Genomic DNA, 18,967 nt, shown 5'->3' with positions numbered 1-18,967 from the left:
AGTGAGGCTTAGCCCCTCCCAAGACCGAAAACCCTCCAGATATAGCTTGTTATATGGTTTTGATCTATTTAAACGATTTTATAGTTAATCATAGATGATGCAATTGGATACTTGCATAAACTACTTTACGCTCAAAACTAAACCGTAAAGCCTTATCCTTGAATTACCCCCTTTATGCATCTATCAACACCTTGAAGTAGTATATGACTTACTGAGTACCTTCCATACTCACTCTTGCTGTCATTCAGATGAGGAAGCCGATGCTGACTTCACCAGAGATGAAGGCAAGGATTAAGAGTAGTCTTAGAAGTCACGTTCGCACTCTAGCTGCTTGTCGCTTTGGGTCTTTGCTTTCCGCTATGCTTTTTGTTGGCCATTCGGCCAGATTTGTAATATACAATATGATTTTTAACCTTTTATTTTCTGAACCCTAATACTTATATACGAAATTTGACTGTGATACTACAACTGTTATACTATGCGTATCAGCTACTTGATCCAGGGACTGATACAGGTGGCACATGAGATCCCAGGTTAGGGTCTTACAACTAGCACTCTTTCTCAAAATCTTAACCAATTCTCAAATCCATGCAAGAATTAAACCCAAGAGGAGTGGGGAGAGCATCTAAAGGGGCTTTGAATGCTTTTGTCTCAAGTTGGTTCAGCAGCAAATGCAAGGTAGGGGTGAGGGGTTATTTACATCCAATCCCCAAAAAAATAGCCACTACAACACTTTCTGGACTTACCCGGAACTTCCTGGTCAGCTATAGACTTAGCAACCGAGGCCCCTGCTCGGAAACATTTTGGAAGTTCTGACACCTAGAACTTCTGGGTCAACTCAGAACTTCCGGGTTAAACTCAGAGGCCCTAACTTAGCACCCCTGTCCGTACTCAATCTGGAGGTTTTGGCTACCTGAAACTTCCAGGTTGGAATTAAGACACCAAACAGAGCACCCCTGCTCGGAGCTCCACACGGAGGTTCCGGCAACTTGGAACATTTGAGTTGCACCCAGAACATCCAGGTACACAGAGCAACAAAGAACTTTTCAGTGTTCGTGGGGTGTTTTGTGTCTCTAGTTTTTGGTCTAAAAGGGTACTTTGAGCACCGAGACATTTTTAAGTACATTTACACACATCCATTTTGATAGTACTACATTCCTAAACTCAAATTCAAAAGTAAAACAAAGTTAAATCTATAGAGTATTCACAAGCTGCTTCTCTTTTCCCCTTTTGATGGTTCCTAGCATCATATAAATTCTTCATGTGACTAATACCTGTTAATAAACTTATTTAACTTCATTAGCACCTTAATCGCTTATCATCAATTATCCAAAACCCACATATGGTGTTTAGATGGACTTTCACGAGGCCACTTGTTCCTTTCACGTATTGCAGAATCTGTTTCATGAGATTTAGGTGCACATCACGAGGGGTGTGCATATGAATGCACGATTGTTGAACGGTGTAGGAGATGTACGGCTGCGTTAGAGTCAGGTACTGAAGACCATCGACCAAATTGTGATAGTGTGTGTCGTATAACAATGGGTTGCCGTCCGAGCTGGACAGTTTAGGCTTCAAATAAATTAGGGTGGAGATGGGCTTGCAGTTGGACATTCTAGCACGATCAAGTAAATCCTTCGCATGCGACAGGAAGAATCCAGATGGGGATTGGTTGACCTGAATACTGAGGAAGTAATGTAGGTGAACCAAGACTTTATCTCAAAGTCCATCTGCAGGCGCTGAATAATTCGGCGCTGAAGTGCTAGAGATGATGTAGAGAGGATCATGTCATCAACGTATAATAAAAGCACAACCATGTCAGTTCCATTGTGTAGAATGAACAAAGTGTATTAGCATGTTGATTTGAAGCCAGTTGAGGAAAGAAATCCTGTGAACCACATGAACCAAGCATGGGGGGGGGGGCTGTTTAAGGCCATATAGTGACTTGGACAATAGGCACACATCGTTAGGCCAACAAGGATCGATAAAGCATAGAGGTTGCTGACAGTAGACCATTTCTTGTAAATTGCCATGAAGAAACACATTTGAAACATCAAGTTGGTGAGCAAGCCAACCATTAGAAGCGATCATGGAGAGGATTGTGCGGATAGTGGCGGGCTTGACCACTGGACTGAAAGTTTCACTGAAATCCACTCCCGGGTGCCGTGAGAAGCCACTAACTACCCAATGAGCTTTGTAGCGATCCAATGTCCCATACGACTTGAATTTGTTGTGAAAGATCTATTTGCCTAACACTATGTGAGCACTAGGAGGACGGTAGACTAGAGACCAAGTTCAATTTTTCAGCAAGGCGTTGAATTCAGATTGCATAGCAATGAGCCAATTCAGGTCTTGGAGGGCAGAACAAACCGATTTTGGAATGGGGGAGATAGAGCTTGAGTGGATGGCTACCTGAGCATATTTAGGATTTGGTTTGTGAATCCTAACTCAGCCTCAAGTGACCATCGGATGTGAAGAAGGAAGAGTTGCATGCAGTGACGGCAAGGCCTCAGGCAGTGTGCTGGGGCTTGTGTTGTCAATCAGTGTTGGACGAGTTACAGTGAGTGGCAAGGTAGTTGCAGAGGAGATAATGTTTGGAGAATGGGTTGATGAAATGTTTGTAGACTAGGGTGCATAACCGATTCTCAAACCTGGAGCAGCTACACTGCTAGGTGAAGGAGGTGGTGTTGTCAGACAATCGTCAGAATTGGAGTGTGGATGATGGGCACGACAACGTGCTGATGGTGAAACTGGAATCCGTCCCAGCGATGGGGCACTGTGGGATGATCTGAGCGTGTGGATGGATCTCAATGGTCAAGGACAATGGGAAATACAGGTAAGTCTAGATTGGTAGAGGGTGGCGCAAGAGGAGGAACATACCTCTTCGTGCCAAGCTGCTGAAAGAGGAAGACAGACTCCACGAAATGAGCACGCCATGAGGTAACCACCTTCCTGGTGAGTAAGTTGTAGTAGTGATATCCACGATGGTCTGAGGGTATCCAAGGAAATACAGTTAAGTTGTAGCAGTGATATCCATGATGGTCTGAGGGTATCCAAGGAAGACGCAGGTAGATGAATGAGCATTGAGCTTGTAGATAGATTGGTCTATTAGATTTGGATAAAACAAGCAAAACACTCGTAGGTGGGCATAGGTAGGAGGCTAGCCCAGAAGGAGTTCAAATGGCATCCTAGTGTCAGTAGCAGTGCAAGGCTGATGATTTATGAGGTAGCATGTTGTGTAAAGAGCCTTAACCCAAAATCAGGCCGACAGAGAAGCCTGAAAGAGGAGGGTGCGGGCACAGCCATTGAGAGTACAAAGAATTATCTTGGCCTTGCTGTTTTTTTGTGATGTGTACGGATATGAGAGGCATAAGGCAGTGCCATTGCAAGAAGCAAGGTGTGAATTGCCTGATATCATACTCGCAGTCATTGTTAGTTTGCAATGCAATAATGAGAAGGTTGAATTGGGTGCGCGTGTAGGCAAAGAAGGAAATAAAATTGGCCAAGACTTCAGACTTTTGCCACATAGGGAAAATCCATACAAAGTGAGTGAAGTCATCAAGAAATGCTAGACATGGGAGAGGTCCAGACATCCGCATGAACAAGTTGAAAGGGAAAATAACTGACAATAGTAGAAGCTAAAAATGGCAAACACACATTTTTGCCGAGCTGATATGAATGGCAAACATGTGGTGATATTTTATTACAATTGAAAGAAAACAAATCCCTGATTTGATTGAGTGTGTTGTGCTCGAGATGGCCAAGACGAAGATGCCAGAGATCGATGGAGGATGTGGTGGCATGGAGACCATGCGTGACAGAAGATGCAACTAGGTAGAGGTCACCACCATTGTCACAATGCAGAATCTTCATCTGATTGTGAATGCCCTTTATGGGAAAACCAGAAGCGTCAAATTCCACAGAAACGGGATTATCCTGGGTAAGAGCACGAGCAGAGAGTAAATTCTTGATTAAATGTTGACTGTAATACATGGAAAGAGAGGAGCCAGTATGTGTGACAGGAAGTTTGTCGCCATTTCCAACAATAATCTGGGATGAAGAAGATGAAGGAAAAGGGGAATGAACAATACCCAGATTTGCAACGAGGTGAGATGACGCGCCGATGTCCAGGTCCCAATCAGATGACCCCCCAGGTGCAGTGGTTGGAACTCCAGCTGAGTTCAGAGCATGAAGAAGCATCGTGTTATCCTAGGCTGATGACATCGAGGATGGCATTGGGTTGGATGGTGATGAAGCTGTCAATACTTGATGTGTGATGACAATCCAGGACGCTGGCCCAACACCTCGATAGTTGGGGGCGCCAATGCATGGTCCAGGATTGAACGAGGCCGAACCTTGGGTTGAAGCCTGGTGTCCATGGCGCAGGTGGTGCAGTGGGTGGCCTGCCAGAACCGCCAGAAGCAGGAGCGTCCGTAGACGAAGAATTTGCGGGTTTTAGGAACTGCTTCTTCTTCAGCTTGGACTTGGGCGTGGTGGATCTAGATGATTCACCAACCGATGGAGACGAGGAACTCCATCCAACAAACATGGCCTGGGCGGCAACTTGCTTCTCAGATTGTTCAACCAGAAGTTCTTTGAGCAGAAGCCAAGAACAGATAGCAAGTAGAGATGGTAGCAGATCTTTGCTGGTGATGACCGGAATCACAAGGCGAAACATTGGATTAAGACTGTGCAGGAGGTTAAGCACTTGGTTCTCCTCTGAACGGGTTGCCCGACGTCACGCAGTGCGTCCACAAGTATCTTTAGCTAGGCACAATACTGCATGATGGTCATCTCGCCTTGATACAGACTATGAAATTCAGCCTTGATGTACACAGCACGAGTGAGTATGTTGTCATGAAACATACCTTCAATGGCGTGCATGATGTTGAACCCCGTGCTCCCGGGTTTCACGATGAGATCGAGAACTTCTTTGGAGACAATGGTGCAAAACCAGTTAACAATGGCATAGTCAATCATGAGCTACTCGGAATCGACTGGTGCTTGAGAGGGAGGTGTGTTGATGTGAGCGCCCAAACCAAATTTTTTGAAGATGATATCGAAGAACAATCACCATTGGTTGTAATTGGAGTCAATGAGATCGAGGGAGATGGGAACATGAGATTTGATGTTCAAATTTTGGATTTTGGATGCGGCTGGTGTGCAGACTGGCTGAGGAGCAGCAGGACCAGAATGCTCAGGGTAGGAGGGTGGGGAAGAAGAAGAGCGGCTGGAAGTGGAATCCATGGTAGCGAAAGACTGAGGATGAAGAAGGTTGTCAATAGAAGATTGAACCCGTTTTGACACCATGAAAGATGTTTGAGCTCAACACACTGAATTGTATTCATGTACTCAAAATTTATACAAGTTACATGAGCAACAACGATCCTAATGGATGAAGCTATTCATCAGGAGCTCGTGTGCAAAGGAGATCAAGTAGTGTGAGCGACTAGCATTGAAGATGGAAAGTGCGAGGAGTCCGCGCATTCTGTTGTCGAACGGTGTCAAGAGTTGGTGCAGATCGGTTCTAACGGAGAGCGCGTCGCTGTATCCGTTAACATTTTCAACTGGATACCTTATCTGAACTATTTTAGATTGTCTATGTTAGGAAACTTGGAGGTTTACAACAAAATTTGGGCTCGTCTTGATCTCTAAAGATTCGGCCTTCTAAGAATAGGTCTCTATCTCTTAGAGATTGATTCTATCTCTTAGGGGTTTTTAGCACTATATATACGGGGCAGCACCCCTCATTGTAAACACAGATAAATAAAAAATAAGTAGCTTTTCCCCTACATTGTGTCTCCTTTGCAATTGTTCTCTCGAGGGATCACTGGACTACACCCGGTAGTAGCGGTTCTCAGCATGTTATTAGCACGAAGCTTTGCCAAAGACCAAGCTAGTGGAACGGATCTGCACTACATTGAGCGGGCAGGTCATGGCCTAGCCTATATCCCTACGTGACAAGAATCTATTCGTAAGGATCAAAAGGTATGAGACCATCTGATACATTTTCTCGATGCTACTGTTTTCGCGACTAAAATAGATATGTGAATTGTATTGCATGTATCGCATGAACAATAGCCCATATCAATGAGCAATAGCAAAACATATCTATAGCATCGCGTAGCAGTTATGGTGGGACCTGCAGCCGCACCTCACCACTGGTCTAGAACCGGTGGCCGCCCCTCCAACTTGTTATCGCCTGGGAAACCGGTGGCCGCCCTTCTCTGCAGAGATCCAAAAGAAGAAAACAAAAGGGAGGGGGTGGGGAGGGCATGTCACCTCGCCAACATGAAACCCAGCGGTTCTTCTCCCCACCTGGGCTCGTTGCACAGCCCCACGCCGTCGGTCGAATCCAGCCACAAATTTGGAAGTTATACCATTTACACAAATTTGGATGCATGGTTTATGTGCCAATACCGCCACCACAGCGAACCGTTATAAGACCTTTGCAGAAAGTTGGAATATATGTCGGTTATGAGACTGCATCCATAATCCAATATTTAGAACCAATAACTGAAAATCTGCATGCGGCCCACTTCGCTAACTGCATTTTGATGAAAATAATTTTTCATCATTAGGGGGAGGAAATATACCCTTGGATGAAAAATATCGGGAAATTATTTGGCTCGCTTAAGGAATTGCAGCACATGATCCTCGCATTAGTGAAGAAAATGATGAAGTACAAAAAATTATCGTTTTGCAAAAATTAGCAAACGATCTGCCTGATCATTTTTGTGATTTGAAGAACGTGACTAAGTCGCATGTGGCTGCACGTAATACACCAGAGAGGGTGAAATTACCAAAATAAGGTACCCCTCATCTTGTCCTAGGAGCTCTGAAAAATAATAAAAGGACAATAAATCGGGTTTCTTAAGTCCCAAATAGCTGAAGACATCTGACGAAAGTGGGAAATGAGAGCTTACCACTGCCGATCACAAAAGTTCCCCAAAGAAAAAGAAGGGGAGCCAGTTGAGACCTGGCGATGGTATGGAACCTTAGGAAGTAGGCATACCAGATTTGAATCTTCCCACGCAGGAAAAAAACCCAGCAAAAATGCACGCGCTGAAATAGAAATTGACACTAGTAAACTAAAGGGCCTTACTCCAACAGTAAGAAATAATGAAGAAGCACCTAGAAGTGCACCTGAAAGAAATTATGAAGAGCAAGATGAAGAAGCACCTAAAAATGCAACCTATGATGAAATAGTAATAAACTATGTGAATTCAGGGGAATAGAGCAACCACAATAGTTGACACATACTTCGCAAATAAAATTTCCACAGTCATAGATCATGACCTTGAGCCTGCATCGCTCACTGAATAAAGAATGAGGTCAGATTGGGAAGACTAGCAGAAAGCAATAATAGCTAAATTGTTGTCTCTAAACAAAAGAGATGTTTTTGGACTAGTATGCCGTACACCTCTCTACATCAAACCAGTAGGATACAAGTGGGTTTTTGTTCGTAAGAGAAATGAAAGGAATAAAATTGTGAGGTATAAAGCACGACTAGTGGCACAAGATTTCACTCAACGACCAGGCGTTGATTATAAAAAAAAAAACCTATTCCTCAATGATAGGTAGCATTACCTTTAGATATTTAATCTCAATGGCAGTCAACCTGGAGTTGAAAATGAAATTAATGGATGTTGTGACCGCATGAGAGCCTTGATTAAGACATTTATATGAAGGAACCTGAATGAATACTATTTCCGAATTAAGATAGAAGAAATAAACATCTTTATAGCATATAATTGAAGAAGTCGTTATATGGGTTCAAACAGTCAAATCCCCGGATGGATTTGTGCATATGAAGATGATCTGAATATCATTAGTATAGAAGAAAAATAGAAGAAGCAAGCTTGTACTTAAAGTATGAATTTGAAATGAAAGATTTGAGTAAAACCAAAAATTTTCTTAGGCCTGTAGCTAGAGTATGTGACAGATGAAATTTTAGTACATCAGTCAAATTATACTTAGAAGGTGTTAGAGCAGTTTGGTTTTTAAAAAATCATTTTCCGCTAAAACCACCATGGTCCGAAGATCATTACAAGCAGATCAAGATCCCTATAGACCTAAAGAAGAGGGGGAAGAAGTATTGAGACCGAAATTTCCAATACAGTGTAGAACCCACTAGAAGGCATTGGAAATGCATGAATGATATTCTGCGTTACTTGCAAGGTAGCAAAGATCTGTGTTTGTTCTAAAAAAAATCAGAACCTAAGTTTGGTTGGATACGTAGATGTTGGGCACCTGTTAGACCCGCATACAGTGAAATCATAAACTGGCTATATTTTCCTATATGGTAGAACTGCAATATCTTGAAAATCGTCAAAGCAAAGTCTTGTATCTACTTCGACGAATGAGTATGGTTTAGAAGAGTGATCAATCATATCCAGCAGTCATATGGTTTGAACACTACTAACACCCCTACTATTATCTATGAAGATAATGTTGTATGTGTTGTACAAGTGCAATCGGGATATGTGAAAAGCAACTTAACGAAGCATATTAACCTCAAGTTCTTTTATACTCATGAATTGCATAATATGAACGAAATAAAGGCAATGCATACCAAGTCATATGAAAATTTTACAATTTTATTTACTAAGTCTCTCCCCGCATCTACTTTTGAAAGATGTGTTCATTGCATTAGGATGATAAGACTTAGAGAGTTGCACATTTCAGGAGGAGAATTTTCACATAATACCGATATGAAGAATTAAATTTTAGTCAAGAAGATTAAGTATCCAAAGTTAATTATGAGATTATTTGAAATATTTTGGGCGAATTGTACTCTTTTTCACTTAGATGATTTTTTTCTGAAATTTCTCATGTTAAAGTTTTTAATGAGGCAATTCATATGACCATATCACGAGTTATGTACTCTTTCTCTCAATTTTTTCCACAGAATTTTTGGGGAGTTTTGATGAGATATGTATTTCGCGAGAAGTGCCTGAGGGAGAGTGTTAGGAAACTAGAGTTTTAGAATTTAGGTTCGTCTCAATCTCTAAAGATTTGGTCTTTTTGAATATTTCTCTATCTTTTAAAAGTTTTTGACACTATATATACAGGGCAGCACTCCTTATTGTAAACACAGCTGAATAAAAAATAAGCAACTTTTCTTCTACAATATATCTTCTTTGCAATTATTCTCTTAAAGAATCGTTGAATTACACCCGATAGTAATGATTTCTTAACAATCTATTGTTGTTACGTTGAGTTATGATTCTCTTACAGAATGTGATGATCGGATGGTTCGTTGGCGGAAATTTCATCCAACTGACAAAACAACTATCGGTTCAGAATGAGATATGAGCCTGTTTAAAGTGAAAACGAATCTGTAACATGGAGTAGGATACTAGCTACGTTGCGTTGCATTCAGTAAACAGTAGTAGTAATTCTGAGTAATGACATGTAGTTCTAAACTTGTAATGCATCAAGAGGATAAGGTCTACCAGTGGTAAGAAATGGCATCATGCAGTCCAGTCCACAGGAACTGAACACGAGTCTCCAAAAGTGAGCCGATCAGTGTGCACAGCGACAATTACACCGCTGTACTTTTATACAAACAGACCCGAAAACATCCCAGAATGGGCACCTTGTAGACGATGAACGGGCCATGAGATTTTTCTGCCTGTGCTGCTACTAATCACTCCGTTTCAGAATCGAGGCGGAGCACGCTGAGAAGTGCCTCTCAGGCAGCGACGTCGCACGTCCCTTTCAGAATTTCCTTTCCGCATCCGAACAAAAAGATGGAGAAAGAAGCAGAGGCGACCAGATGCGCAGCTAAAGACCCGCAACAGATGCGTTTGTTGGATTACCAACGTTCTGTACTCATCCATATCTCTTGCCACAACAGCGAGGGGACCCGTGCGTGATGCATCCATTGACAGATACACTCCTCATCTCCATCGTTTTTTCGTCCTCTTTCCTGCGAGTTCAAAGAGAATCTGCAACCGCAGTCCCTCAAGCAAGAGAGCTGCATGGGAGATGACACGAGATCACCAGCCACTTAGTCGAAGAGCAGACGATGTTGCTGCTACCTGCATTGGGAATTCTCGTGCTCCAATCGATTCTTTGCCGTATCAAATTCCTGCCATTTTCACCCAACCAAACTAGCGTAAGAGCTTTCTTGTAAGCAACCAATAGTTACTGGATTATTGCCAAATCAATCGACCAATCGTTCGAAGCTCAGGAGTAGAGGAAAATCACATCACCCAGACGCACATCCTGGGGTTTGCTAGCTCATCGACGTCCCAGATATTTTTCTGGTTTTCTTTCTTCTCCTTCTCCGTGTCGCGATGCAAGCAGCATGTGCTAGATGAGGAGATGGGCTCTGCCATGTCAGGTAGCTCGCAGCATCTCCTGCTCGAAGGCATGTGAGGGTGCCGACTGAACGAGTGAGCAGGTCAATTCATAGGAGTCCTCTGTTCAGTCACTCCGGTTCGGTAATGTAATACTCCTGGTTTCAGCCTGTGTAGCCAAAGTATTTTGATACGGTGGATTTAGTACCACCTTATTAATTTAAATAGGTTTGAACCGGTTTTTAAGACTTTGTGTTTTAAATATAGCATCTCAGGATTAATCTTTTACATGTAGTAATGACGAAAGTATAGGAGATATAATATGCATGTATAGACCTATCCTACAGTTGGATTGAGTTGTAAATAAATTTTAGATGCGGGATGTTACACTTAAAAACAAGCACAATAATAAATTAGACAGGTGTCCGTCCATATGATATTTGTTTTACCAGTTTAGTTTTTATTTTGGAAGGGATATATGGTGTCTGAGCACTTTGAATCTGAAGGAATATATGTCCAAGGCTCCAAGTCAGTGAGTAACCAGGTCCTTAATATTTAGTCTTTGTGCTAAGATTACCTGAACTTTATTTTGACACTACATTATTACAAGCAAAAATTCAATTGAACTTTGCTGGTTTAGACTATAGGTGGGTTACAAAAATGGTCTACTGCCTGCAAATTGTATCAAGTGAATATGATTTCTAGACGAATTAATGTGCGGTCTTTGAGCACTTTGAATCTCAAGAAAACAAACAAGTGGCCAAGTCCTGAATAATTATTCTTTGCAGTGAGATACCTGAATTTTTCTTTGATATTATATTATTACTAACAAAAATCCAATTGAACTTTGCTAGTGTAGGCTATAGTGGGGTTACAGAAATGATCTACCGACCGGCAAATTGTATCTTCTTTATTTTTTATTTTACATTTTTTGGCACCAATGACTATCCGTTCTAGCAGAGGCCACTGGCCCATAGATTATTTATTCAGAGGTTCCCCAATTAGGTCAACTGCAATGACGTATTGAGGCAAGCCCCAGAAGATCGGTGTGAAACTGAAACCTGCTGCTTTGTTTTTATGGAGGCGATATGAGACGCATCGCCAATTTAGTAGCCCGGTCTGGAGGAGGCTTGGTTGACACTAATCCCGCATGAAATGATGGCCAGCTGCTAGTCCAGACATGACATTTGGAGATGTTGTTCAACAATGAAGACTGTCCTAGATTGACCTGAACAAATGCATAGATAAGAAGGAAACCATTTGTTAGGAGAATATCTTAGTCTGTATATATTTATATGGTATATTATAGTATTACTATAGCTATTATAGTATCTTAACCACACATAGTATATAAAAGATTAAAATATCTAAAATACTCATCTATGCATATGATTGTAATATTATATTTTAAAGATAGTTTGGTAATTTTTTCTATCCCATCTCTATATATATAAATAACCACTCAAATGGTAGGAGAGGGATGCCGAGGTTTTCCTCACTACACTACCTTCGTCTCTTTCGCTCTCTCCTTTCAATCAATTGTTTATCTTTAAATTTGGACCTCCTGTTATGAACGGGCTCTATAAATGCTAGACAATGACAAGGGAAATGTTTAAGAAGAAATTCTGAATTCGAACAAGGTGTGTAGCAGACGGCGAGAACGTTGCATTGCAGTTGCCGGATCTTTCTCCCCTAGGTAGCACCGCCTGGTCATAAGCAGACAGCTCATGTGTGGACCAGAGCTGCTTAGATTCAGAATGGACTGAGGTTAAAAACAAGCATCACGCGCCTTACTAAAAATAATGGTTTAGCCTGTTCTTGAAAGCGTAGTTTGTATTTTTTTTCAGAGAAATACATCACCAAATTTTGCATCGTAGTAGATTCATCTGAACATGATAGTTTGACATTACTAATGTCGAGTGGACATCCTTGGATCCAGCCTGTGTTATGGAGAGTGCATCTTGAAAAGTCATATGCGAGAACAGTGCACATGTCCAATGCCACATGCCTGAATGCATGCCTGATAAGTCTGTGCTGGGGCTCCTTTCCGTCCTTTCATGAATAACAGGACAAGCAAAGAAAAGAAACTAGTGGGCCTGTATTCAGAATGTAGCAATGTATTATGTGTCTATCTATTTCAGTTCTCAGCAAAGAACCATTTAGTGATTTGATACATATAGAGATCTATGCATACCTTGTGGCCATGGTAAGATACATTTAGGCTATGTCTGACGCTACATCCACATCTGCTATCCTACTCCATCCAATCAAAAATACTTAATGTTTTAAATATAACATGATCTTTACATACCTTTAATCAATATTTTCAGTTAGAATATATTTATACAATCTAATAAGTTTATGATATTATGAAAGTATTTTTAAGATAAACCTACACATATAATTTTTATGTTTTGATATTATGTAAATGTTATGTATTAAGTGAATTACACAAAAGTATATATTGTGATATTTGTAATATAAAACTACAACTATTGTATCTAATATAACTATTTACAAGTATTATACCATTTGTAACACAAAATTATATATATTATGTTATTTATAACATAAAACTACTACTATTGATGTGTCCCGTTAGTTAACACAAACTATAACTATTAAAGCAATAATAATAGTTATAGTTTTATATTATAAATAATATAATATAGGTAGTTTTTCACACTTTCCTATATGTGATGGGAGGGAGTGCAATTTTTTTCTTTCAAAATGCAGTCCTCTCTGGCACGTCATCCTACTGTCTCAACCAAAGACATGGACAATGTTGAACTTAATTTCTAGCAAAAAAGTGTCGATAATACGAATGCTTTTTAAAAAAAAATCTTGAAGATACCGTTTCCATCGACATTTTTTACGCTGTGATCGGAACCGTTGACTGCGCGATCGCACGGCTGAGGAGCTGTCTGCCGATCACGACCGCACCCGTAACACCTCGGCCCGTTTTATAGGCGCGGCCGTACCGCAGCACGCGCGGGTACGACGCGGCACGGCTTCCCATTTCCACCCTCCATGCGCTAGGCGCAGACGCAGCGGGGGAGACGAGACAAGACGACCGTGACCGAATCGCCGGGGGAGGCGATCCGCACGGAGGAGGGGAGGAGCAGGAGGGAGGGATGGAGGCGAACGGGCACGGGGGGGATGACGACGCGCGGGCGCCGCTCCTGGCCGGGCGGCGGCGCAACTCGGTGGGGTCGATGCGCGGGGAGTTCGTGTCGCGGCTGCCCAAGAAGGTGCTCGACGCCGTCGACCCCGAGCGCCCGTCACACGTCGACTTCTCCCGCTCCAAGGGCCTCCTCGAAGGTTTACCTCATCACCGCTTCTCGGAGCACCTTATTTTTGTTTGTTTGTTGGTTGGTTTGTTTGGTCTGCCTTTGGAATTATTTATGTCGTTTGGTCTCGATTGTTGTTGTATTGTAATGTTGCAATAAAGCCGGCATTTTTTCGGGGCTCCTTTTCAGTTACAGACTTGTGCTGGTGATTCGATTGGTGTGCTTTTGATCCTAGAGACTTCCGGAATTGTTGTGGATATTTCGATTCTTTTGGGGATGGATCAGTCACCTATTCGACCGAAAGCAGTATGCTTTTCTGAGTTAGTAGGATTTCCTTTCTTACTTTTATGATGGAACGTTTCCTTTTAACGTTGGTGTTTATGTCAGTTCTTTTGTAACATAGCTGATGTGGTATATTGGGTGACGCTTTTATTTGTGCGTTTGTTGACTGTTGTGTGCTGATAGCCCTAGCCTAGTAGCCCTTATGCACTTTGCTGGGCACTTGACGCTCTTTAGAATAACTGTGAAAATTTGGTGTTTGTTTTGGTTAAGAATCCTTGAGGTTAATGTTGATTCGTTCTGATGTTCTGGAGCAGGCATACAAAGGACTTTAGCAGATAGTAAGTAGCATGGCGTGGCACCTTTTTTAACCTGAAACTGACATGTCATTTTTATCTGTGCTTGCACATTGCTCATTTCATTTTTATCTGTGCCTGCAAATTTGGTGTTTGTATTTACTTATTCGCCTATTTTTATCCGTGATTATTCGCCAAACAAAGTGTCTCAGGACTGTTCTTGTTGTTTCTTGGAAATAAGTAAATACTTGTCGTTGCATGAACAGTATATGAGATTTCCATCATAATTTGCTAGCCTTGTAGTATTTAAATTCAAATTAATTTTTGATGTTCCTTTTCCATGAAAGTTAAATTCTGAATGAAAATCTCTTATATTGTTAATTGTTAAGATAGACTATTTCATAACTTGATGTGGTGGCAATCAGCGCATGAATTGTTCCAAAATTTTCACAATCACCAGATATTTCCCTATGGATCTATGATCCACTTGTAGGGTAAGGCCTAATTATTTCTCTCTTTTTGAATGGACAAATGTGTCTTCTTTAATCTGACAAAGTGACATAGTTACATTTTGGGCTTATATAGGAGAGAGAGAATACTATGAAAAACAATTTGCCACGTTGAGGTCCTTTGAAGAAGTTGACTCGCTAGAAGAATCCAATGAAATCAATGAAGAAGCCGAGCTCGCGGAGCAAAACCAGAGTGAATTTGCCATGAAGATATCTAATTATGCAAACATTATTCTCTTGGTGTTGAAGGTTGCCTTTTTTTTCCCTTTGTTTTTTAATCCATATGCTTGAACTCTACTAGGTTGATTATACTTCATTTTCCTCAGGTATACGCTACAATTAAAAGTGGATCAATTGCTATAGCTGCCTCGACACTGGATTCATTACTTGATCTCATGGCTGGTGGTATCCTTTGGTTCACACATCTCTCAATGAAGAGCATTAATGTCTACAGGTACCCCATTGGTAAACTGAGGGTACAGCCAGTAGGCATTATCATCTTCGCTGCTGTTATGGCTACTTTAGGTATGCTCGCTCTTTTTCCAAAAAGGATACAATCCATATTCTGTTTTGCAAATATGTACTACCTTCTTTCAATTTTCAAATTTACTTTCCTTCAAATTTACTAAGTGTAATCTTCCTGTCAAAAGCACATAGTAAACTTGTTACTTGTGTATTTTAAATTGTCTTGTATCTCCAGGCTTCCAAGTATTTATCCAAGCTGTTGAAAAGCTGATAGTGAACCAGACTCCAGATAAATTGAGCACAGTACAACTCTTGTGGCTATATTCAATCATGATTTTTGCAACAGTGGTGAAACTAGCTCTCTGGCTCTATTGCCGAACATCTGGTAACAAGATCGTCCGTGCTTATGCTAAGGTTTACATCTTGTTCCATCATGAATACTTTTGAATGAACAATTGAACATAGTTTGCCAAAGGTTTGCGATGCGATGGTTTCCGCAGGATCATTATTTTGATGTTGTCACGAATGTCGTGGGTTTGGCTGCTGCTGTCCTTGGCGATAGGTTCTACTGGTGGATCGACCCAATCGGTGCAATTGCCCTTGCAGTCTACACAATTTCAAATTGGTCTGGGACAGTGTGGGAGAATGCAGGTTTGTGTTACTTGTTCAGTATGAACACTTGGCTCAGACAACAATGTTGGGAATATAGAGTCATTATCCCTTACTTATAGGTTACTAGAGTTCTTATGCTGTACTCTCTATATATTGTCCCCAAGGGCTACTATTGAATAAGTTGCTATTTTTAATAAACAGCACCTTCACTCATTTACAACTGTCCATTCATAAATCCTTGCAAAGGAATGATTTGTTGAAACAAGAAAAAAGGTTCCACTAGAGTACTTTTAGGACTAACTATTTTTTACTAGCCTAATGGAAATGGAAAACTCAGACTCTCAACTATTCAGGATTTTGGAAACCTGTTACCGTTCCAAATGAAATAGTTACTTGAATCAATGCTTGTTCTGAAATCAATTTATACTGTCATCTAGTGCAATTGCCTGCATATAACACCAAGGTTACTTGCATGCTATAGATTAGCTAACACTAATAGATAATCTTAATAGTAATATCTATTGTTTATCCTTCGTGTAGTATCACTAGTAGGTGAATCAGCTCCTCCAGAAATGCTTCAGAAGTTGACATATCTGGCCATTAGGCATCACCCTCAAATTAAGCGTGTCGATACGGTTCGGGCATACACCTTTGGGGTGCTTTACTTTGTTGAGGTTAGTATCTCTTCTTGCTTTATTTTATGTTTTCTTGTTCCTTAATTTGTCCTTTTCTGAGGGGAATCTCTAATGAGCTAAATTAACCAGGAGATTAATATTATCTTATATCTACTCAAATCCCTAGGCGCTGAGACTGAAACAACTACCATGTTCTTTACCAGTATGTAATTTGTCCTATCGAAAGGATAATGTTGTTGTAACTAGCAAGCTACAGTTGTCTCCGTCCGATTCAACTTCCAACAAAAGGTCATTATTTTATAAAGTAGCTCACCTTCTTTCTGCAGTGACACTGTAGCGCTTATTCTAGAAAGGTAAAATAAGAGTATGATGCCAGTGCTCTGTTACCGTTCTAGTAATCTATTATATATATTAAAGGGCTAAGAATTGGAGCAATTCTGAGGTCAAGTACTGTAGCTACTGTTTATATGGTCACAAGTATGTCTACCTATGTACATGTATATAAATTTTTTTTTTGCAAAATTCCAGAAAAATAGCAAAAGCAATAATAGTTATATTGATAAATCGGTTGAAATAATCTAAAATGCACAGAAAAATGAAACAACTTTAGTTAGGTTCGTATTACTATCATCTACATGTTAATATTATGTGCATGCATGAAAGTATTACTGTTTTTTTTATAATTAAATGAATGTGTTAAATATTGATAAATTCATAAATAAATATTGAGATGTCCAAAATTGATGAATCCAATTTTTTTAGTCTTCTTTTGTCAAAAATAGGCGCGGGGTAAGCGTGCCAATCCGCCTAGTATATAGCAACTGGTGGTTTAACAAGGCTTTACTCGCACTTGGGTAACGATCAGACCTCAATGTTGGATCGTAACTCGTTCATTGTTGTTGCAAGCATCATCTGACATGACCAATGGATTCGCAGGTCGACATCGAGCTCCCTGAGGACTTGCCACTTAAGGAGGCACACGCCATCGGAGAATCACTTCAAATAAAGATCGAGGAGCTCCCTGAAGTCGAGCGAGCATTCGTTCACCTCGATTTCGAGTGTGACCACAAGCCGGAGCACTCAATTCTTAGCAAGCTGCCTAGCAGCCAACCTTGATCCGAATGATTCTCTGTGGTTATGTTTACCCCACACGATAGTTGGCTACTTGATTGTCGTGCAGGATCTGTTACAGTGCTTGGCGCCTTGTGCTGTATGATGAAGCTAAGAGGTTGAATAAGTTGTCCGGTCATGAAATCTGTAATCACGGCATGTCTGAGAGACAAAAGTACCTACGGCAGAGATTGGTGGAGACTGATTGTGGAACTGTCTTTTCATGTGTAGTGTTTTGAGCAAACTTAGGCATTTTTGTGCTGAAGTGTAGTTGCCTTTGTGCCGGTAATGTTTAGACCACCGATTTGGAGAAAGAGAGGACAAGGCAGGTCCTGGATTGCTTTAAGCTTGTATTAGTATTTTTGTGTCTCAAATTCAGATCCCTGCTGAAACTTCGGTTGTGCTTTTGATGGGCCAAAGCCCTAGTTTTGAGTTTATTAATGTAGATATTACATTTTGAGCCCAGAATGAGGCCCTGTATTCTATGCAAAAACAATAGACCCAGTATTCTTTGCTAGATCACTAGGCCCATATATAGACGAGGTGAGTTCAGACATATCTTAATATCTAAGCTCTCCTGAATCTGAATTAAGAGCCTTTTGTTTTCTTCAAAAAAGAAGGTTTAAGAGACTTTTGATGTGTGCGAATTGTGGTTAGCGACTCCCTGTTAACGATTATCGAGGCGCTGAAGTAACGCATGCTGGCACATACACAGAGATTGGGTATGCATGTGCGCCAAACTTCTCCGTTGAAACTTCTTCGCTTTCGAAGGAGACAAGATCGCCTTTGCTTCATTAGGCCACACATTCTGTCCAAACTACCGCTACTTGCCGAGCAGTCCAGATCCGTGTGTGTACGACACGGAGATAGAGATCGATCTGCCAACAGAAGTGTGTGTGTGTGCAAGAGAGGTCGATCAGACCTTCCGTCGCATATCGTGCCGCTAACGAAACGATGTCACCACCCTTGGTCCTGCCGTGACCACGCCTGATATCGGCTTTCCGCCACGATGACGACATGATGGCCTTCGGAGTTTTCCGGACGTTTGTCGATGCTCCGGCCGGCCGAGCTACCACCAAACGAGTAGCAGTAGAAGGACCCTTCGGATGTGAGAACTAAGCCGATGCTTGATGGGCAGTGGTTGTGTTTGTAACTTCTATTCATCACATATCACAGGCTAGATGACATATTCGTTCCTAACGAAATATGTTATTTAAAGCTCTACATCTCAGATCTTTAATAGATGTGATATAAGTATGTATATTTAATGGTGTGAGTATGTACGAAAATCTACAAATTATATAAAAAAACGTATGCTTGATGCTAGCGTTGGAGAGAAGCTTCAGCAGGACGCCGTCCACGCTCCTGCACGGAAAGCCACACGTGGGCCCAGGCTACAGGCCATCGAGAGGATTGTACCATCACTGTCTGGTGGGACCGGAGTGGCAGGGGGGGGGGGTACTC

At 41.3% G+C, this 18,967-nt stretch overlaps 1 protein-coding gene across 1 annotated transcript; it reads left to right on the top strand.

Annotated features, from left to right (window-relative positions):
- The first annotated feature begins 13,290 nt into the window (after nt 1–13,290).
- Nucleotides 13,291–17,974, top strand: LOC133911980 (metal tolerance protein 4). The gene is made up of 7 exons (XM_062354496.1): nt 13,291–13,628; nt 14,758–14,930; nt 15,008–15,206; nt 15,382–15,560; nt 15,647–15,797; nt 16,299–16,432; nt 17,330–17,974. Exons 1-7 carry the CDS (start codon nt 13,442–13,444, stop codon nt 17,507–17,509), a joined length of 1,203 nt encoding a protein of 400 aa, XP_062210480.1. The 5' UTR covers nt 13,291–13,441; the 3' UTR covers nt 17,510–17,974.
- Nucleotides 17,975–18,967: the final 993 nt, after the last annotated feature.

Source organism: Phragmites australis, chromosome 3 (genome assembly GCF_958298935.1).
Source record: "Phragmites australis chromosome 3, lpPhrAust1.1, whole genome shotgun sequence".
Lineage (NCBI taxonomy): Eukaryota > Viridiplantae > Streptophyta > Magnoliopsida > Poales > Poaceae > Phragmites > Phragmites australis.
The sequence above is the reverse complement of the archived record's forward strand: the minus strand, read 5'-3'. Positions and strand labels throughout refer to the sequence as shown.